This window comes from Helianthus annuus, chromosome 6 (genome assembly GCF_002127325.2).
Source record: "Helianthus annuus cultivar XRQ/B chromosome 6, HanXRQr2.0-SUNRISE, whole genome shotgun sequence".
In the NCBI taxonomy this organism is placed as follows: domain Eukaryota; kingdom Viridiplantae; phylum Streptophyta; class Magnoliopsida; order Asterales; family Asteraceae; genus Helianthus; species Helianthus annuus.
In genome coordinates, this window is record NC_035438.2 from 51,691,319 (window position 1) to 51,714,363 (window position 23,045).

Consider the following 23,045-nt stretch of genomic DNA (forward strand, 5'->3'; position numbering starts at 1 on the left):
AAAAATAAACTCACCAAAATATTATTGAACAATATTTTGTTTGCCTGGACTTGCTACGTTGCCGGTATTTGGCAGTATGCGCGCTGTGCTGCGCGGTACGCGCTTAAAATCACAAAAATTAGGGATTTATGCGTTTTTATTCATTTTTATCATTCTATAGTGATAAACTTATCAAATTATTACTAAAATGATTATCAGTTGCCTTGACAGGCTGTGTTGACAGTATTTTGTCAGTACACGCGCTCAATCGCGCGGTACGCGCTTAAACTCGAAAAATAGAGTTTCTTAGCGTTTTAATTTATTTTTCCTCATGAATAAGATTAAAATTATTATTCTGATCATAGCAGACTATTTTTAGGATTTTAACACTGATCGGGTGGTCACCGACGTTCGTTTCGCATTTTAACCGTTACACGATAAGCGTTTATCTTACCGTTGCCAACATAATTTTTATCAAAATTTAATTTTACCAACACATTAAGTTTCACATATAAACATCATAACCAGTCAATTATAGCCCTGTTACCTATTCACAACACGTGTTACAATTGTACGGTACGGCCTGAAAAGCCGGGTGTCACAGTCTCCCCCTGTTTAGGAAATTTCGTCCCCGGAATTTTTACTCTACATGTTTTGTTTTCACACTAAATAAAAGTAACAAAAAGAATTTAATGAATATAGTGTTATAGTTTCTACGAGAAACTGGGATTCTTACAAAGAATCTTCGTAGACTTATATCACATACATCCTTGGTTCCTAAACTCACGTCTCAACACTCTCCACCTTTCCAGGGTTCAACGTTTACAAGCACTTAATCAAGAAGATTAAGTCAAAATTCCACCAATTCGGGTTCTACATACGTATATTTACATATACATTACCCCGTATCTAAGTTAGTCTGAGTTTACAGCCGATTGATCCAACTCGAGATGGGCTCTCGAAAGAATCAAATCTAATAAACTCGTCTTCCTTCCTTCTCGCATTCATTTCAGATATCCACAGTTCGTCAAATCAATAAATCGCATATACCACTAGAATTATGTAATCGCCTTCCCAGCTATCAACATAACTCTTCTAGCTATATGTACTGCTTCTACGGTACTTCGATAAACTTCCGTTTATCTTCCAAACAAATCTCTATAAAGAACAAAATCAGTGTATTATCCATTATACACTTTCTCAACTGAACCCAAACAATACATCATGTACACTATTCCATCCTTATGGTAGCTTGAGCCTATAAGCGACTGATCCAACTCAAGATGGGCTCTTGAAAGGACCAAGTCAATGTGGCTCTTGAAAGGACCAAGTCAATGTGGCTCAGCTTTTCTTTTCTCTACTAAACCTAATAGTACCTCTGCAAGATAACTCCTTGGCTCGCGTATAAGCAAGAATGTCATCAGCGAATATTATCACGAACTTATCCGACTAGGGTTTCCATACCCTGTTCATGAGATTCATGATTATAAATGGCACATTAATTTAGTCAAAAAGGCATGACTAATAACTCGTAATGGCCATATCACGTTTGAAAAGCAGTCCTCAGCATATCTTCGTCAGCAACCTTCAACTGATGATATCCTGGTCGTAGATTGATCTTCGTGTAGTAGCTGGATCCTTATAGTTGATCGAACAAATCGTCAATCCTCGGTAAAGGGTACCGATTCTTGATAGTCAACTTGTTCAGCTCTCTGAAATCATCACATATCCTGAAAGATCCATCCTTCTTTCTCTCAACAAAACAGATGCATCTCAAAGCGAAAAGCTTGATCGAATGAAACCCTTGTCCAATTTTCAAACGGTGCTTAATCTATAAGGAGATTGTGCAATTGGGCGTAGCACCGGGTGCCAGATCGATTCGAAATTCGATCTGTCTCGCAGGGGGCAATCCAGGTAAGTCCTTTTATGAAGACTTCCGGATAGTTGTGATCGATAGAAATCTCTCTGATATTCCGATATTCAGCTTCCGTATCCACCACATTCACTAAGAACGCAGGATAGCCCTTTGGCAACAACTCAAGCATCCTCACAACACTGACGACTCTCAACCATCAACACTCGAAACTCGACACTTGACTCGGTCGGTCTTCGTGAACAACTACCACCTTTCTACCATCATCAGGACGAGATATCCTAGTTAGCTTCTTTAAGCGATAGTCCCCACTTTGTCCTTGGATAATCAGTCCATCCTCACATCTTCATCAAGGCTCCCCAGCTCCGCTGGAATTAAATTGACACTATAACTACGATCACCTAACTAAATACTACAACTGCGAACGACCTTACTAGTTTCCATCAACTTACCAATTGCTAGTTCGATCGGGCACTTTATACTCAACTTACTTGTTGGTGAACACGAAAATGGTTCAGAGTTTTTCGAACAAAACTCAAGTCAGCTTTGGTATTAAAAGTATGAACATAGGTTGGTTTTTGATTCGAAACATACCGGTAACAATAGCAAGTTCGTCTCGTGCCTTCCCAGCATTTAGCTCGAACGCTCTACCTCTGGCCTCCTGACCCTTCATTTCCGGACAATCTCTCCTGAAATGTCCTTGCTCACCACACATGTAACATCCCTCGTGTGTAACTCCATCCAACGTACTCTTAGCATAGTACTCGCGAGTCATATGTCCAGTCTGACCACATCTGGCGCACTTTATCCACTCATCCTCATGTGTCTTCCTCTCAAGACCACTCCTGCCATCCCTGGCATTATCCTTTCCCGACTCTCTAGGGTTAGCTACACACGCTTTCTCATCGGTATCTTTCGTCGAACTCTCAGACGTTCGCTTTCGCGAATCCCCAGATCTAGGCTCAGAATGCGGAATTATTTGAATGGTCGATCCGCTGTGACGGCCCGACATCACGCATACCGTTGCCACGTCATTGCATAGGGTACCAGTAAATGATCTTGGGTTACAACCCCGGATTGTTTTGTGTGTACATCTAGGTACTATTCATAAGTTTATGAAAAAATCAGATTTACGCTCTGATTATATCATAACACAAGAACTACTAAAACTTTCCGATCATTATATCACCTGAAGGGTTTCCGATCTGTGTCCCACCAAAACCATGCCCAAGAGCATCACTCCACGTTCCTGGCCATTATTTTGGTTAGCATCGCGCTATTCCGTGGCAATATTAACGTGTTGGGCTATGAGTTATGCCAGCTCTTCCGGGGTAACAGGTAGTCCAGAACCCTGTCTCGCTTTTGGCGGCATTTCGTCGTTTCTATTGTTACAACATAATATCAACATAAGACGATATCCAAAATAATTCAATCATTAAGTGCCAGTGGACTAACATTGCGCATGTATAATATCCACTTATTAATGAGAACAATTCTTAAACCAAAAGGAACCCATTCGATAATTATGCCAGAAATTTACAAAGCTTGTTTTTAGTACGAAGACTAATCAAAATTTGGCATGTCTACATCAACAAGCCTATATGAAATTTCCTCCTAAATATCTGAAAATTTGGCATGCAAGCCATAAATAGGGTTCATCAAAGGAGACATACAAAATAAACAACAACTAACGCTTCAATCTCTGGAAGTCCAACATCTTCCTATCAAGCTCTTCTAGCTCCTCATAACAGTCCATCTGTCCCTCTGAGTCCTTCATCGTCTCCATGCCTCCGCGTAACGTGGCGAACTGACAATCACAGTAAGAGCGATTGACCCAAACCCCTTTCTGCCTCTCCAAAGTGGATGCTATCTCAGCTCTCGAAGTCGATGCGATTTCTCTAACGGGTCGAGTCCTCTTCCTACGGCGAATGTAGACTTAAAAGAGGTGTAGCAAAACACATGACTCGAATAGTAGAACAAACGATTCTATAATGACGGGCCAAAGAATCTCAAGTGTAGGCTCGACAGTATCAATGAGCAGGTCTACTAATGGCTCTATAGGCTGAGACGTGACATATCATAACCGTACAAAGTAAGTGTGTGATCAACGTGAATAGTAACACATAAGGCCTAAATAAACAGAAAATCACGTATGCACATAAACACATAAGGGTTTTTATATATGATAAAATTTCCACATTTAAAAATCTTGGCTTCGAAAATTTTGGACTTTATATTTCGAAATTCTCCGGTTGAAGTCTAGTGTTTTCCCCCGAAAACATCTAGTTCGCTAACAACCATTGGCTCTGATACCAACTTTTGTCACACCCCAAAAACGTCGCAGCGGAATATAAAACATCGTGGTGACGGAAGCTGGTGCCCATTTGTATCTTGCTGAACGATGCATCGTAATGTTGGACATTTCAACTTAATTAAAACATAGATTTTAAAACATGAAGTCTTAAAGTCCGTCACAATCACACCATAGTTAAATGGTTTTGATCCTTATGGATCTTATTACATTGGTCCCAGAAAGTTTAAAAGTCAGTCCAACAATTTAAGTGATTAAACATGCATCAACAAACACAAGATACGCCATAATTCCCGAAGCCGAACTCAAGTACCTGTAGAACACGTTAAAATCAAGTGTCAACACAAAGGAAGGTGAGTTTACATATTCACTTACAAACAATTTTATTCCAAGGAAAACTTTCTGTTTAGGTATTTATTTAAAAACATCCATATAATTTTGAAAGTCCGTTTTACTTTTAATAAAATCCATGGGCCTTCCGCCGGTTCATCAATCCGACAACTGTAATATATTGCCCAAGTTTTGTATATTAAATTATTGCGTCAATTTTCAGACTCGTATGTTAGCTAGACGATACGAACTATATATTAACCATGCAGGGATAATCAAAGCTAGACAATAAATAGAATTTAAATTCGTCGTTTGACTTGACACGGGGCGACCGGTCACGACGGGGTTGTCAACCCGATAGATCTACCAACAATTCATCGCGTGCAATACTTAAATGATTAAACGACATCATGGGCGCAGGGTCCTCTTGAAGGACAATATGATGTCTGCCTCACCTACAATATATATATATCCTACTAATATGACAATTTAATACACGACGTTGTACGAATTCCCCTGACACTCCATTATTTGAGACCCAGTCAAGAATTCGCCCCCAACTGTACGGTCATGTTTCACTTAGGAAATACCGTACTTTCAATATTCATTCATCAAAAACGTTTTACTTTGAAACGTATGACTTATCAAATCTCATATATTTTCAACGAAAATATATATTTTATATTAAAAGGTATGTTTTATTTCGAAAACATTATTAAACCCTTTTATTGACGTGTTCTACCCTCAAAATATATATATATACAAAGCAGTAAAAAGAGGGGTTTAGTGACACTCACCTTTGGGTGCGTATTTTAAATAGCGCAATCCCAGAGATTGATTTCTACACGTCCTATTATATATATAGGAACGATTTTAAATCAATATTCATAACACAAAATCCTAAGTTTCCTCTGTTTTCTTAGAATTTTCACATAACTTGAGATTTTCTCGAAAAGTTGTTATTTTTGATTATGTTGGCACGTTAATATATATATATATATATATATATATATATATATATATATATTCAGGATTTTGCGACTTGAACGATTTTATTGGTGACCGTTATTGTGTAAATCCGTTAACTCTCCCGTTTATATGCAATATATCTACGATTTGCGCGTCGTAATATATATATATAAACGTTCACATAATTTATCATTGAAACACGCGACATCTTGTTAACTTATCTATTTTGTCATTTTTAAAGCAAATATACATAAAATATCTTATATGTATCAAATTTCATGCTCGACAAACAAGGTTCACGTTTAACGCAATTTTTACCGTTTCTACCGCACAAAACGTACAAGCATACATGCATAAGCCAGATTTCTAATATCATGTTAAATACTTAACATATTTTCACATTCTCATGTTTAAATCACATAACGCATTTAAACACATAAGGTTCACCCAAATTTTACCTATCTTAGTGTACATTGAAAAATGTGTATTTTAGCGATTCGGTAACGTTTTCGGGCGTCGGAAGTCACGTATGGCCAACCAAACACCAAGTAAACTTAAAATTAGTTAAAACACTTATTTTTAAACTAAAAGTATCAGTTTACTTACTGATCTAAATCAGTTTTATAAAAACCACTTGAAAAGCCGATTTTTGACCATTTTAACGCCTAGTTTTGCGTTAAACGTTACTATAATCATCCCAACTCGAAATGACTTGATATTTTAACACAAGACATGTTATTTACTGATTAAAATAGTGATTATAATCAGATTAGTGCAGTTTTTGTGTAAGTCACATAAATCATGCAATTTCACGTATTTTACCACTTTTAATGCACCAAGTACAACATGCAAAGCTAGCAAACATTATGACAAAGTTATATACCATTTAACACTTTAAATATTCATATTTTTAGTGTTTATATTCTGATCATACTTTATTTTTATCAACTCATCTTCAAATCATCATTTCATGTTCATCTTTCATCATGCATGCTTGTGTACAAGTATTTAAAGCACATATATCATATTATCATCATTCATATAAAATAATATGTATCAAACCTGAAGTTAAGTCATGCAAACGTAAGATATGTTCATTATCTAATCATTTAAACATAATTTCATACAACAATCTTTCATAAATGAACATATGACAAAACCTACATGCATGTCATTTTAGAAAAATTTAACCAAACAAGTATCCATTATAAATCATACTCAATCTCATATATATACACACATACACATAGACGGTTATGTATACACACATATATATATATGGTGCCACGCCCTGATGTTTCCGCCACCGGTTGGGGTGTGACAACTCATCCGAAGTTTAACACTTGTTTATACCATCACCCGACCATACACCGTGGCGCCTTTGCACCAACTACAATAGGTTTGGGCACTTTGCGAACCAATGCCGAAGTGGCCAAAAGCTACAAGGTAACCAAATCCAAACCCCTGCTGCAAACCAAACTCCCACTCAAAACCCATCTCAGCCTCAAGTAAACAATGGTCGAGCCTGCTACAAATTTTGAGATCCAACCCACCTTAGCAACACACGTCCGCAATGCGACAACAACAATCACCAGCAGCAACCTCGCGAACGCGCTTTCGTGATCACAACAGCACAGGCCCAGAACAACAACGATGTCATCAATGGTACATTCCATATAAACGATGTCTATGCTTCTTGTTTATTTGATACTGGTGCGGATAAAATTTTTCTATCCGTTGAATTTGAACCATTTCTTAAGTGTAGACGCTCTAAGTCGCCTAAATCATTCGCGGTCGAAGTCGCTAACGGTAAGTCGATATATATTGATTATGTTCTCCCTAAATGTTCTTTGAATCTCAACGATCAAAATTCTCGGTTGACCTCATACCCATGCAACTAGGTAGTTTCGATATCATAGTAGGTATGGATTGGCTTAAGTGAATTTGTGTTGAAGTCGTTTGTTCTGAAAAGTTTATTCGTCTACCCCTCCTTTGTGGTGATTCTCTACACGTCTATGGCGAGAAACCTTCTAAAGGTCTCAAGCTTATGTCGTGTACTCAAGCAAACAAGTACTTATGCAAGGATTACATTGCCTTTCTTTCCCACGTTGTGGAAAAGAAGGACAAGGATAAGAGCGTAAGTGATGTTCCTGTTGTTTGCGATTTTCCCGATGTGTTTCCCGAAAATCTACCTGGTCCTCCTTTTCCTCATTCTGTTGATTTCCGTATCGATTTAGTCCCTGGCGCTACGCCTGTCACTAAATCTCCGTATTAGCTCGCACCCTCGGAAATGCAAGAGCTATCGAGCCGACTTCAAGAGCTTCTTGATAAAGGCTTTATACGCCCTAGTACTTCTCCTTGGGCGCACTGTTCTTATCTGTCAAGAAGAATGCTGGTTCCTTTCAGATGTGCATTGATTATCGTGAACTTAACAAGCTTACTATTAAGAATCGTTATCCTCTTCCTCGGATCGACGATCTCTTCAATCAACTTCAAGGCGCGACGTATTTCTCCAAGATTGATCTTCGTTCTAGTTATCATCAACTTCGAGTCCTCGAAGAAGATATTCCTAAAACCACCTTTTGTACATGATACGATCATTATGAGTTCATGGTCACGCCATTCGGTTTGACCAACGCACCCGCGGTCTTCATGGATTTGATGAACCAAGTATCCTGAAGGATATTCAGAAAATCAATGAGGTCGAAGATAGGGAGGTTAAGGCATTGTCACAGCAGGTTGGACAATTAGCTAAAGAAGTGGTTATCATCAGAGGAAATCAAGATAAGCTTCTTAGTGATTTTCAGGAAAATACAGCTCGCAAATCTTCTGACACAACGAGTGTCCACATAGATGAGGTAAGTACTTGTTCTCTTTCTAAAATTTCTATTGTTGAAACGCAGTCGCCACAATATGTTGAGGGTATGGTAGAGGATGTGATTGAGTCTGAGGGTGAGAGTGAACGTGATCAGGAAATTAGAAGTTTTATAAAGTCTAAACATGGTTCAAATAAAATGTTTTTGTGATAGTGATAATGGGAATGTAAAGGTTCCATTCCCCATGGCTTTACTTGCACACAAAAATTTAAGTAAATGGAAATCACCTAAGGGTAAGAGTTGGGAAAGCTATGAAAAGGTAAAAATAAATAAATTGTTGCTAGAAAAAATTAAAGAAAGTCCTGATCACGTTGAATTTTTAAAAGAGTTGAGTACCCAAAAACGACGTCACAAGTTTCCTAAACAACTTGATTTAACCGTTCATGTGAACGCCGTTTTGATGGGTAGCCTTCCCATGAAACTCCAAGATCTAGGAGCACCTATTATTTCAATACAAATAGGTGCAAGCTTTACTTGGACCATTTCGTGATCGTCTTCATTGATGATATCCTTATCTACTCCAAGACGCTAGAAGAGCACGAACGACACTTGTGTCTTATCCTTGAACTCTTGCGCACTGAACAACTTTACGCCAAATTCTCCAAGTGTGAATTCAGGCTAAAAGAGGTTCAATTCCTTGGTCACGTCATCAACGAAAGAGGTATTCATGTCGATCCTGCGAAAATCAAAGCTGTGAAGAATTGGATCGCACCTAAATCTCCTTCTGAAACTCGTTTGTTTCTTGGATTGGCGGGTTCTTATTGTCGATTCATCTCTCACTTTTCGAAAATATCCGTTCCTTTCACTTCTTTGACTCAATAAGATAAACCTTTTGTTTTGGGTCCCAAACAAGAGGAGTCTTTTCAAACGCTCAAGAGCATGCTTTGCAATGCTCCTATTCTCACTCTTCCTAACGGAAATGACGATTTCATCGTGTATTGCGATGCCTCGAACCAAGGCCTTGGTTGCGTCCTTGTGCAACGAGACAAGGTTATTGCTTACGCGTCGAGAAAACTCAAAATTCATGAGAAAAACTACACTACTCACGATCTTGAACTTGGTACGGTTGTTTTCGCCTTGAAGATGTGGCGATACTACCTTTATGGTACTAAGTGTGTGGTCTTCACCCACCATAAGAGCCTTCAGCACATCTTCAATCAAAAGGAACTCAATATGCATCAACGTCACTGGCTAGAGTTGTTAAACGACTACGACTGCGACATTCGCTACCATCCAGGTAAAGCGAATGTTGTGGCCGATGCTCTTATTCATAAAACTCAAGTCAAGGGTATACGTTGTTTCTAACTTGTAGACGATCTTCGAAACGGCATTCGTGAAGCGCAATACTCATCTGTTAATGAGAGTAACCTCTATAATGAGATGCAGCGTGGTGCTGAAGATCAGCTCGAAACCAAATCTGATGGCATTCTCTACTATCTCGATCACATTTTGGTGCCAAATCATGATGACCTTCGAGAAATCTTAATGAAGGAGGCACACAAGTCCAGATATTCTATTCATCTTGGTGCTGACAAGATGTACCACGACTTTCGTACGTGTTATTGGTGGCCTGCAATGAAAAAGGATGTCGCCAGCTTCGTCTCGAAGTGTCTCACATGCTCAAAGGTGAAAGCTGAACATCAACGACCCTTTGGCTTACTTGAACAACCAGAAATTCCTGTCTGGAAATTGGAGAGTATCGCTATGGATTTTATCACCAAACTTCCTCGTACTTCTTCTGGTCATGACAACATTTGGGCGATCATTGATCGATTGACCAAATCTGCTCAGTTCCACCCCATTCGTGAAAATTACAAAGTCGAGAAATTGTCTTATATCTACACGGATGAAATCAATTGTCGTCATGGTATCCCCATTGACATCATCTTGGACCGTGATCGTCGTTTTACCTCTCGTCTTTGGAAAACGTTTCAATTCGCTCTTGGTACTCATCTTAATCTTAGTACCGCTTTCCATCCTCAGACTGATGGTCCAACCGAACGCACTATGTGTCACACCTCGATATTTCCACGTATTACCGGTGGGCCCGGTGGGGAGTATCGTGACGTAGTTGATATCATCATAGTCAAACAACACAAATTTAAATGCACAACGGAAGCAAAAGATAGATTTATTTCAACCGAATAAAATTGTAATATTAAGTATCACAAACAGTTGAAACAGATCCACAGGCGGATCAAAATAAAGAGGAAACTTGATCAACAGACTTTAGGCATCTAAGCTTGCGAGACTTCTATTTGATGCTAGGAGAGACCAGCCTATTTCGAGTAGTACCTACACTTAGCCTTTTTGGGAAAATACGTCAGTTTACACTGGTAAATACAATTTAACTGACTCATTTTGAAAATGTTTAAAAATTGATTTGAATGCACGTGGCACAAAAGATTTTATAACTTGGGATAATTATTTGTATATAATCTTGTAAAAGAATTAGATGTTTCTTATACGTTCAGTAGCCCGGGTTGAACATCGGGTTAAAGATTAATTGACACACCACATGGTATAGTCCCGCGGCGGGTTATTCCCGAAACCGGCGGTTATACCTTATTATTTATAAATGCACTGGCGGGTGTACGCCTACACCCGCGTGCTAAGGTCGTGGCCATTTCTTAAAATGATGCCAAGGATATCCGGGACATGGTCATTAACCCCCCAAAGGTTTTAAGTAAACAAAACAATTTAAACGGGTTATTTCAATGAATTAACCACCATACAATTAAAGATTCAATGCCCGACCAAGCGGTATTTTATATACCGTACCCCAAGGCCGTATAAGGGAAAATAAGTTAAAAGTATTTACCTTTTTAAATAATAATCACAATAAGCAAGTGCACGTAGCTTTTACCGGGTCTCCTATTGTGGAACAAAGGTTTATAATAACCTATTAGATTCCTAACGGGTCTTTAATTTAGCCTAAGCTTAGACCGGTTAGTTTTAGTGAAAGATACGGTTCAGACGTATGATAAAGCGAAGACCGGCATAGAATGTGATTTAGACCCGACAAGTTTGGAGACTTGCACAATATGGGTAAACTAAACACATTCTGGATTTTGAGACAAAAATGATATGGTTTGACCCGTTTCGGCTAATATATGCAAACTCGTTACATAAGCCGATCCGAACGCGAAAAGTGCGTAACGGGTAACCAAATGAATCATATACAAGTTTCCTAAGTTAATATGCCTTAAATATGTTGTGACATCAGTAAGATATCTTCTATTATGCCCAAAATGATTTTAAACTCAAACTATGCCCCGTAAGGGCATTTTGGTCATTTAAAAGGTTATAAAAGAGTTTAAATAGTAATCTGAGTTACAGGTCTGATTTAATCAGTAAATATACTTAATTTAATAAGTTATAACAGTAGGGTATCATGTATATGTGAAATTTATTAATTGTAACCATACTATGCACCGTAGGGGCATTTTGGTAATTTCACATAAGCCTAAAAAGTCAAAAATGAAAATCTGAGTTTAAAACTTTTGTTTACTGTTAAAACATAAAAATTTACTGAATGTATCAGTAGACATCAAACCTTATATGTTTAAAATAGTTTTATTACATACTATGCGTTAAAATTGCTTAAAAAGGCGATTTGGAGCCATTTCCGGGTTTTCAAAGGAAAGCTGATATTTTTATTATTCCAGAAGGCTCAAAATAATTTATTTATCATATTAGATCAGTAGAAAAAGGTTTGGTATCAAAAGGATTTGTAAAACTCATTTTATAGTCCAAAAGGGCAAAACCGACAATAACCGAATTAAACTTAGAACTCTAAGTTATGCTCAGGCTAAAAATAAATAAAAATTTCCAGAAATCCCAAAATATTATATTATATCAGTGAGTAAAAAGTTTGGTATCAAAAATTGGGTTTAGATAGGCTATATGCTAATTACTAAAAAGCTTTCTAATTACGCTAATGAGCGTAACTCTTAATCTAGACCTCAAACTGATGTCAAATTTTAGGTGCAAGCTTATAAATCAGTAACTAAGATGTCTTCTCTTTTACATTTTTAAAAATCACATTTTAAGGTCATTTGGGCATAATGGTCAACATATAAGCATTTAACGAAAATATGCATGTGAATCGGATAACTAGTGAATCAAGTTATATAATCTCAGAGGGTTATACTAACATGAAACCTAGTCCTAAATAAGCTCTAAGGCACTTCTAAACTATGCTTAAACGGGTAGAACTGAAAGTCAAAGCAGAAGTCAAACTATGCAACTTTCGGTTCCGAGCCAAGCCTAAACTGAAAATTGTCGGGGTGAACATGTTTAGACATGTTCTTACATTAATTACCAAGTTATATTAATGATAAAACAGGTTGCATGGCTTCTACATTGCTAATTATGCATTAATTTGAAAATAAGCTTCCTGTTGACTTTTTAGGATTAACTTTGACCCGACAATTGACATAGATAGAGTGGGAATCAGAGGGTACCCTTTTAAGGGTTTATTACCCACATAATTACCAACTCACAGGTACTTTTAATTCGAGATTTGACTGGATAAACTATGAGTAATCTCAAAGTCAAACCTTAATTACGACGGTTTGACTTTTAGCTAATTAACTAAGCTAAACTGAATTAGGAAGGGTTAAGGACACTTACAAGAGTCCTAAGCACGACTAAAGATCACTAGGAAGCTTGTGGTTGATCAGAGGAGCTCCAGAAATGAAGTTGTGAATGTTTCCAAGTGCTAGTGTCCAAATGTTGCAACTTAGATTTTCTTATATAGGGAATTTGATCATACAAGATGATGCCAAATAACTCTATGCATGGATTCAGATCATCACAACTGTCCCTAGTGCATGAAAACCCATTTGCACAGCCCCTGGTATCTTTTTACAGGCTCCAAAGTCGGTTACACAGCTCCAACAGGCACCTGTCCAAAGTTCTGTCATTGTGCTGTTCACGCGGGCCGCGTAAGCCCATAGGGCAATCTTACGCGGGCCGCCTAGGCCTCCTGAACCTGCCAAACAAGTTTCAATGTTTGCACATTTGGTCCCTGGTCCTTTTAAACGTGGTTTTAAGCTCCAAATTTGCATTTTCAGCCTTTTAACTTGATTTTAATGCCCTCAAGACTTAACCAGCCTTTGTTAAGTCCTTGGTTAACTTTGTGATCACCCGAAAAGTCATAAATTTCAACGTTGATGCTTTTAACCCCTCTCATACGAATTTCATCATAACTTTCTCATACGATAACGAAACTTTATGAATTTTTTATCACATATTCTAGTGAGCATAATTTACCGTTACAAAGCTTCGGGTTTGCTAAAAGATCACTCAGAGGTATACTTTAAACATGTTGACACATTTAACCCCTGTAGTTTGTAGTCTCTCACTTTCTTTCATATTTAGCTCCGTATGATCCATGTTTTATTCGTTTATTTAAAGGTGCATTTATCCATAGTTGACACTTTGAACCCTTTTATTCCCATACTTTCTATGTTTATCAACTTTAGTCCCTCTTAAGTAATCTTTTACACGTTTAAAGCTTATGACACGTGTCAATACATTACTGGACATGAATTTTCGAGGTGTTACATCCTCACCCCCTTAAAAGAAATCTCGAGCTCGAGATTTACTGAAATAAATGAGAGTATTTTTCTTTCATTGTGGATTCTACCTCCCACGTGTACTCGGGACCTCTGCAGGCATCCCATTTAACTTTTACAATATGTACATGCTTCCTCTGAAGCTTCTTAACCTGTCGATCCTCGATCGACAAAGGTTTTTCCACAAATTTCAAGATCTCATCTATGTGCACATCTATATGTGGTATGACTAGTGATTCATCAGCTAGACATTTCTTCAGATTACAGATGTGGAATACATTGTGAATACCACTGAGCTCTTTAGGTAAGTTCAACTTATAAGCCACTGATCCTACACATTCGATGATCTCGAATGGTCCTATATACCTTGGGCTTAACTTACCTTTCTTACCAAATCGCATTACCCCCTTCCAGAGCGATACTTGTCACACCCTGGCTTTGCGGAAGCGTGGGTTTATTTGGTGTGACTTCTTAATACCATAGCAACAATCATAACAATGCTATATGAAAATAAAACACGTGATGATCATCCATTCATTAAATTTTAAAAGTTACCACAACATCATTGTTTTAAAAGTCGATACATAAAACGAAATACAAACATGACATAGTTAAAACATGTTCACATGACACCACAAAAGACTTGAATAAAAACATGGTTTAGAGACATGTAACCCGTCCAGGTAAGGGTTACACATCCTAAACCTGGATGACATCATTATTCCCTACGCAGCTTGACACGATTGCACACTTCGCCAGATCCATTTATTTCCTGAAATACATGTAGTTTCAAAAATCAACAAAAGTTGAGCGAGTTCATGTAAAAGTGAGTATGTATAAACCTTTCATGTATGAATAAAAGTCCCTGGTATGTAGCAATAAGGAAAAAGAGATCACCAATGGGTTGCAAAGCCACTGGTATGTGTGAAAAGGTGCAGGAAGACTCAAACCTAGCAAATTTGTTACCGGGATTCGGCTGTAAGACATAGTCACCTTTATGGGCCGCCCCGGCCTCACGGGTGTGGGCTCGCTACACCCAAATAGATCTATCACTCTTGTGTCCCCCGGTCCTAACAACGAGGATTGATGGCCTTAAGTGTTGTACCCACCCCTCACATGATCTAGTAGTAAACCCTCCCTACGCTAACCATACCATGTAAATAAATGTTTGTAATAATTGTCGCATGTATTTCACCCCCGAAGTATAAAACTGAAAACAGTAAAGAGAAAAGGGGGACATGAACTCACAGAAGTGCGTATCCTGTAACGTCAATCTCAAACTCGATCAGCTACCTGGCGACCTACAACGTACTAATGTCTATTAGACGAACGGTCGTGCCTTGGCTTAGGGTTTAGTGTTTTGAGTTGCGTTACTTTGATATTATACTTGTTAAAATAATAATAATTATTTTAACTTAACTTTTGTCTTTAGGAAAATAGTTAGGCAACTATTTCGTATCCACACTTCTCAAGTATTTATATGTGTATTTCCTTCCCAAGGATGGGGGTATTTATACATGTACACTTGTAATTCCGAAAAATATATTTTAAGTCCCACTTAGAAAAAATATATTTAAATTATTTGTCTAAAACATCTTAATCCAAAATATACATATTTTTCCCAAAAATATTATATTTTACTTCATAGATTTTCCAAAATAATATTTTACCAAAAATATACGTGTGAAAGTATTTTTCTGAAATATTACATAAGTCATGTTTTAGCGTTTCGTATTGCTTTAACAAATGCGTAACTTAAATATTTATTTCGTGAGAGTTTTGGGTATTATTTTGGAGTCGTAATTTTATGGAATACATGAGTTATATTATTTCATCCTAAAAATAATATAACTAGTTCACAAAATAAACAAACAATCACACAAGCGTTTTAGTATAAAATATATATTCTACATATCTATTTATCAAATTTTATTTACGAAAATCAACCTCCGGCACTTAGTATATTTGTAATAAAAATCATGGCGAAGTTTATTTTGAACACCAAGTTAAAAATATATTTGTAACACTTGTTAGAAAAATATTTTCTAAGTGTTGAAATTTTAGAAAAATTTCGCCAGAGTTTCCTTTGTAAATGGAGGCGTCCATGTTTACTAGCATATCATTTTCTTTTGTAAAATCATTCAATCAATTCTCAATCATCAACATACAACCTCTATTTACCAAACTTGTCAAAAACAAGCATAACTATAAACTTATGAACTTGAAAATTTATAAAAACATGTAGTAACTTACTAGCACACTTAGTAAGTCTTGTTTCCTTCCAAAATGTGATTAGTTCTTTAAAAACTTCACTTTTAAAGAGTTTGAATATTCACAACTTCTAGTCATATTTTCTAAAAATATTTCTTTGTGAAATTTTCTTATTACACAAGTGTTTCTACACTCGTTTATCCACAAAAAATGTGTTAAGTTTATGTAAGATCCAAGTTTTAACAAAACTCATACTTTTCACTTGGTTCTTTCGAAAAACCACTCATGGATCTTTAGATCTACAAGATTATAACTTACTTTGATCTTTATTTTTCAAGAAAACATTTATTCATTCAAGTTCCTAGTTTATGTGTGGATGTTTCCATCATCCTACACATCTCTAACTTTCACATCTTGCTAGTTCATGTTTTTAATCATGATCTAGCAAGTCCATATGATGATCCATATCATTTTTACTAGCCAACAATAAACAACAAGCATAACAACACAAGAATAACATGATTTCTTCATCATTATAACACTACTTCATCACAAAGTTAGTTTATGTCAAGACTTTGTTTATGGTTCTTTAGAGTTCTTATCTTTTTGATCTTTAAACATCATTAACCACTTAAACAACATGTAAAATGCAAGGATCTAAGTGCTTACCACTAGCACAAGGCTAGGTGAGTTCAAGAGTATAAAAGTGGTGGATAAAAGAGGATGAAAGAGGTCCTTGAGCTTCCGAACACACCAAGCTTGCTTGTATGATCACTAACGCCTTTGGATGCCCTTGGAATGGATGATGAAGCTTGAATGATGGTGGTGATGGTTGTGCTTGGCTTCGGCCGAACAAGAGAAAGGAGAGAGAGAGAGAGAGAGAGAGATGAGTGTTGTTTGATGGTGAAGATAAGAATGATCATGGTCCTCAAGGTTTACTTATAATCCTCCTAATCCTTATTAACCATTGTATAACATGTTCTATTATCCACGAACAATATCAAATAAAATATTGAAAGAAATCAATGGGTGGGTCACCCATGGTGACCGTCCCCAAGGGGGGGGGGTATAGGGTTGGGTTTCAACAATATGGTTAGGGATCTAGTTAAAATTCAAATGCTAAGTTAGTGATTTATGGTGTGTGGTTAATTATATAGTGTGTTAGGGTGTTCGGGGACCCTAACTAGCTTAGAAAAATAAAAACAATGTGTTTGACAATATTTTTGTGTTCCGGGTAAAGTCCAGTTGTTCGGTTGGGTGTTGTCCGTTAAAGTGCTTAATTAATCCATAAGATGTCTTTTATAATACTTTTAGTAACACATTTAATTCCCAACACTTTGGAAAGTATCTAGGACTAGTTTGTCAAGTTTTTGCACTTTACTAGCATAATTAAATGCTGAATTTTGTTATTTAGTGCAGAATTCTGCATTTAAAGTGTGTTTTAGGCACTTCCCAGCACTGTAACTATCACCTAGTGACGCAGTTTTATGGTCCTCACTTCCCTACACTCCCTACTAGTGTAGTATTCTATCTCTGGCTCATACTGGCCTCAAAAACATTGTCTGTCTAGGTGCTGGCACTGTCAGCATGATTTCTGGGTTATCCGCTCAGTGTGCTAACTGTGCTTTGTGCATCAAGTTTGTCACTAAAGTTTATGTGAAATAAATGAAGTGAAAGTATGAAATGTGATGCATATGTATGTATATAACAGAAAACAGTAAGCAGTTTAATCACAGTTGTAATCAAGCACAGTCATTAAGCACAAATTAAATATTAATTAATTGTACGGATACCTGTAACTGTGAGGGTTGTCACATTCTCCCCCCCCCCCCCCCCCCCGTTAAGAAAATTTCGTCCCGAAATTTTAGGTTCTGCTTCTAGTTGCAGGGGTCTTGGGAAATAAATGGGGGTATTTCTCCTTCATACGATCCTCACGTTCCCACGTGAATTCTTGGCCGTGTCGTGCATTCCATCGAACTTTGACGAGTTTGACACTACTCCGGCGTGTTTTGTTCACCTTCCAATCAGTGACCTCAACTGGTTCTTCAATGAAGTGGAGTGTGTCGTCGATATGAACTTCGTCAGCAGGAATGACCACTGTCTCTTGAGTTAGACTCTTTTTCAGGTTTGATACATGGAATGTATCATGAACACCATTAAGTTCAGCAGGTAGGTCCAACTTGTATGCTACAAGCCCAATCCTTTGCAGAATTCTGAAGGGACCAATGTATCTGGGATTCAATTTCCCACGCTTTCCAAAGCGTGCCACACCCTTCCAGGGTGAAACCTTCAGTAAAACTATATCTCCCACCCCGAATTCCAGAGGTTTCCTTCTTCGGTCCGCATAACACTTTTGTCGATCGCGAGCCGCTTTGATGCGCTCTCGGATCTGTGCAATCTTGTCTGTCGTTTCCTGGACCAATTCCGGACCAACTAGTTGTCTATCACCCGCGTCAGCCCAACAAATCGGTGATCGACATTTGCATCCGTAAAGAGCTTCGAACGGTGCGGCTTGAATACTTGCATGGTAACTGTTGTTGTATGAAAATTCCACCAATGGTAGGTGAGTGTCCCAACTTCCACCTAAATCCATTACGCAAGCTCGCAACATGTCTTCTAATGTCTGAATTGTTCGTTCACTCTGTCCATCAGTTTGCGGGTGAAACGTTGTACTTAGATTTAGCTGAGAACCAAATGCTTCCTGAAAGGATTGCCAAATCCTTGACACGAATCTTCCATCTCTGTCTGAGATGATTGAGAGAGGCACTCCATGTCGTGCAACGATCTCTCTCATGTATATCTCAGCTAGTTTACTCGTGTTGTCCTTTTCCCTGATGGGTAAGAAGTGTGCAGATTTCATTAAACGGTCTACTATCACCCAAATCGTATCGTGGCCTTTGGGCGTCCTTGGCAGTTTCGTTATGAAATCCATCGAAATTTGTTCCCATTTCCATTTGGGTATTTCAGGTTGCTGTAGAAGACCTGAAGGCTTTTGGTATTCGACCTTTACCTTGGCGCACGTTAAACATTTGCTAACATATACTGCAACATCGCCTTTCATCCTTGGCCACCAGTAGAAATCCTTAAGGTCTTGGTACATTTTATCCGCTCCTGGATGAATCGAGTACCGTGACTTGTGAGCCTCGTCAAAAATAACCTTTCTCAATCCACCAAACAGAGGAACCCAAATTCGTTTCATGAAGCACAAAGTTCCTTCCTCGTTTGGTACCAACTGCTTCTCCATCCCACGGAGATATTCATCCTCAATATTCCCTTCCTTGAGAGCTTCTCTCTGCGCGGCACGAATGCGCAATGAGAGGTCTGTCTGGACAATCATTTCCAGAGCCCTAACCCTTATGGGCTTGATCCTTTCTTTACGACTTAGGGCATCGGCAACCACATTCTCCTTCCCTGGGTGATACTTGATTTCGCAGTCATAGTCGTTCAATAGTTCAACCGAGCGCCTTTGCCTCATGTTAAGCTCCTTTTGGTCAAATATGTGCTGCAGACTCTTATGATCAGTGAAGATTGTACATCGCGTACCATACAAATAATGTCGCCAGATCTTCAACGCAAATACCACCGCACCTAACTCCAAGTCGTGCGTGGTATAATTTTTCTCATGGACCTTCAACTGGCGAGAAGCATATGCTATAACTTCCTGTCGCTGCATCAACACGCAACCCAAACCTTGACGTGAAGCATCGCAATATACCACGAAATCGTCCATTCCTTCGGGTAGCGATAAGATCGGTGCATCACAAAGTTTGTTCTTTAACAACTGAAACGCTTCTTCTTGTTTATCTCCCCAATCGAACTTCTTGTCTTTCTGGGTAAGGGAAGTCAAAGGTTGAGCGATTTTTTAGAAATCCTCAATGAACCTTCGATAATAACCAGCCAAACCTAAGAACTGTCGGATCTCGGTTGGCGTCTTTGTAGTTTCCCAGTTCTTTATCACTTCGATCTTTGTGGGATCCACATAGATTCCATTTCCATTAACCACATGTCCAAGAAATTGGACTTCGCGCAACCAGAACTCGCACTTCGAGAACTTGGCATACAACTTCTCCTTTTTAAGTAGCTCCAAAATGGCTCTTAAATGTTGTTCGTGCTCATCCTTCATCTTTGAGTAGATCAAAATGTCATCAATGAACACAATCACGAACTTGTCGAGGTACGGTTTACAAACTCTGTTCATCAAATCCATAAAAACGGCTGGCGCGTTTGTCAACCCAAACGGCATAACCAGGAACTCGTAATGTCCATATCGAGTTCTAAAAGCAGTCTTGGGAATACTTTCCTCTTGAATTCTCAACTGATGATATCCTGATCGCAAATCGATCTTTGAGTAGAAACTTGAACCTTGCAGCTGATCAAATAGGTCATCAATTCTCGGCAGAGGATATCTATTCTTGATTGTCAACTTGTTCAGTTCTCGGTAGTTGATACACATGCGGAAACTACCATCCTTCTTCTTAACAAACAAACCTGGAGCTCCCCAAGGTGAGAAGCTTGGGCTGATAAATCCTTTGTCTAACAGCTCCTGGAGTTGCGTTGACAACTCCTGCATCTCCAAAGGCGCAAGTCGATAGGGTGCCTTAGCCACAGGCGCGGCGCCTGGAACTAAGTCAATGTTGAACTCGACTTGTCTTTGCGGCGGTAATCCTGGCAAGTCTTCTGGAAAGACTTCAGGATATTCTTTTACGACTGGAATGTCTTCGATCTTTGGCTCAGCAGCTTCTTTATCCACGATGTGTGCCAAGAAGGCAACACATCCCTTCTGTAAACACTTTCTAGCTTTCAGATAGCTAATGATTCTCAGGGGCATATCGTGCTTTTCTCCATGGACTACGATCGTCTCTCCATCTTCTATTGGGATGCGAATGGTCTTTTCGTGACAAACAATCTCGGCCTTGTTGCTTGACAACCAATCCATCCCTACCACCACGTCGAAACTTCCCAACTCGACTGGTAGTAGATCCAAAGTGAACTCGCATTCTCCCAGCTCAATTACACATCCTCGGACGACTTCATTCGCTTCAACTAGCTTTCCATTAGCCAGTTCAATTGAGTACGGAATATCTAACTTACTAGCGGTTAACCCAAACATATTCTTAAATTCTAACGATACAAAGCTATAATCGGCACCAGTATCAAACAGAACAGATGCAAAGCGTTGGTTTATAGGGAACATACCAGTGACAACGTTTGGATCCTGGCGCGCTTCCCTTGCGCCAATGTTGAAAACTCTCCCATAAGCTTGATTCAGCTTTGGGCATTCCCTCTTAAAGTGCCCAACATCCCCACAATTGAAACATCCCGGTCCTCGACCATTTCCATTTCCATTTCCACCTTGAGTGTTGTTTAGGTTGCGATTTCCACTCCCAGCTTGGTTCGCAAAATTCCCACGGTTTCCATTTCTGCCATTCCCTCCTTGTTGGCGGCTTCCATTACCATTCCCATAACCTCGATTACCACCACGCCCAGCACCAGTTCCGGCCCAACACGTATCCTTCGAGTGGCTGGTCTTTCCACATGACTCGCATTTCCTCAATCTGCATTGGCCAGAATGATGGCGCTGGCACGTATCACACTTGGGCAGAGTGCCCATGTAACCCTTTCCTTTGTTTTCGACACCGGTTGTGGCTCTGGCCGGTGTGCTCAGCTCACCCTTCTTGCTCACGTTACTGGTACCTTGCTTGATGTTGGAAAATTTCCGTTTGTTTTCACCAAACGACTCCACATGAGTCTCTTTCTTTTTCGGTTCAGTAACTGAAAACTTGTTCAATCTAATAGCTTCCTCACTAAGTGCCACACTGAGATCGATGGCTTCCGTAATCGTTGCAGGCTTGGACGTGGTAACCATGCTCATGATCTGGGGTGCCAATCCCCAGATAAAGCGCTCAACATGTTTAAATTCGGGCGTGACCATGTACGGCACTACATGGGACAAATCGTGAAACCTTTGAACATATTCTGCAATCTTAGAACCATCTATCTTTAGGTGCCAGAACTCCGTTTCTAACTTTTGTATTTCAGCACGCGAACAATACTTCCTCCTCATGAGCTCCTTCAGCTCATTCCATGATAACGCATAAGCTGCCGCTTCTCCTAAAGTTTGCACTTGCAGATTCCACCACGATAGGGCACCATCCAGAAACAGCCCTGAGATGTAGGTCACTTGTTGCTCGGGAGCACACTTGCTCATCCTTAGGACAGAGTCTGTCTTTTCAGCCCACCTGACAAATGCAACAGCACCTCCAGTGCCGTCAAAATTCACGGGCTTACAGTCGAGGAATTGCTTGTAGGTGCACCCTGCACATACGTTAGAATTTACAAATGGTATTAGCGGACGTGCTAGAAATATCCAAATGTATTGTAATATATCTCAAACGACTTAACATTACCTTTGGGTGGATTGTTATTGCCGTTGTTGTTCGAGAAATTTCCGCTTGTCTCCGCATGGGAGGCCGCACACTGAGCTATAGCCGCGGCAATTATCCCTTGGAGTTCCGCTTCAGTAGTGGGCATGCGCGCATCACGTCGTGGAGGCATCTTCTAAAAGATGATCACGTAGGTCAGGTCATAGTAAGTAAATAATATGTGTACGTAATAACATTCATCAATCACATAACATCACATGTTATAACATAAAGTAAATAACTCAACAAAGCATGTAGTGAGAACGTTGCCATTGAGCTTTCATTAATCACGACCACGTTATTCTTTTTACAAGTTTTATAGTACATCATACCATCCAATGATATCATAGGGTCACATCACCCTCAAAATACAAGTCAAACTACACATATCATATACAAAAAGTGTGGTCTCTCAGATAATGGCATTACAGGGGGCGTAGTCCACAAAAACGGCTCGCCCGACGGTGCAACAGGTGGTGCAATATGAGGAAA

General features: G+C 38.9%; 1 protein-coding gene across 1 annotated transcript; it reads right to left on the reverse strand.

Moving 5' to 3' along the window:
* Window positions 1-1,093: 1,093 nt before the first annotated feature.
* On the reverse strand, window positions 1,094-2,864 carry LOC110944763 (cellular nucleic acid-binding protein-like). Its single transcript, XM_022186412.1, has 2 exons — window positions 2,447-2,864; window positions 1,094-1,137 (listed from the first exon to the last, which is right to left on the reverse strand). The coding sequence occupies exons 1-2, from the start codon at window positions 2,862-2,864 to the stop codon at window positions 1,094-1,096; spliced, it is 462 nt and encodes a 153-aa protein (XP_022042104.1).
* Window positions 2,865-23,045: the final 20,181 nt, after the last annotated feature.

What these genes read in the sequence shown, in the direction of transcription:
- LOC110944763 (XM_022186412.1), bottom strand. Translation starts at nt 2,864, where the DNA reads ATGTCGGGCCGTCACAGCGGATCGACCATTCAAATAATTCCGCATTCT. An exon ending in CGAACTTGCTATTGTTACCG is followed by an intron (nt 1,138 to 2,446) that starts GTATGTTTCGAA and finishes TGTTCTTTATAG; the next exon opens with AGATTTGTTTGGAAGATAAA.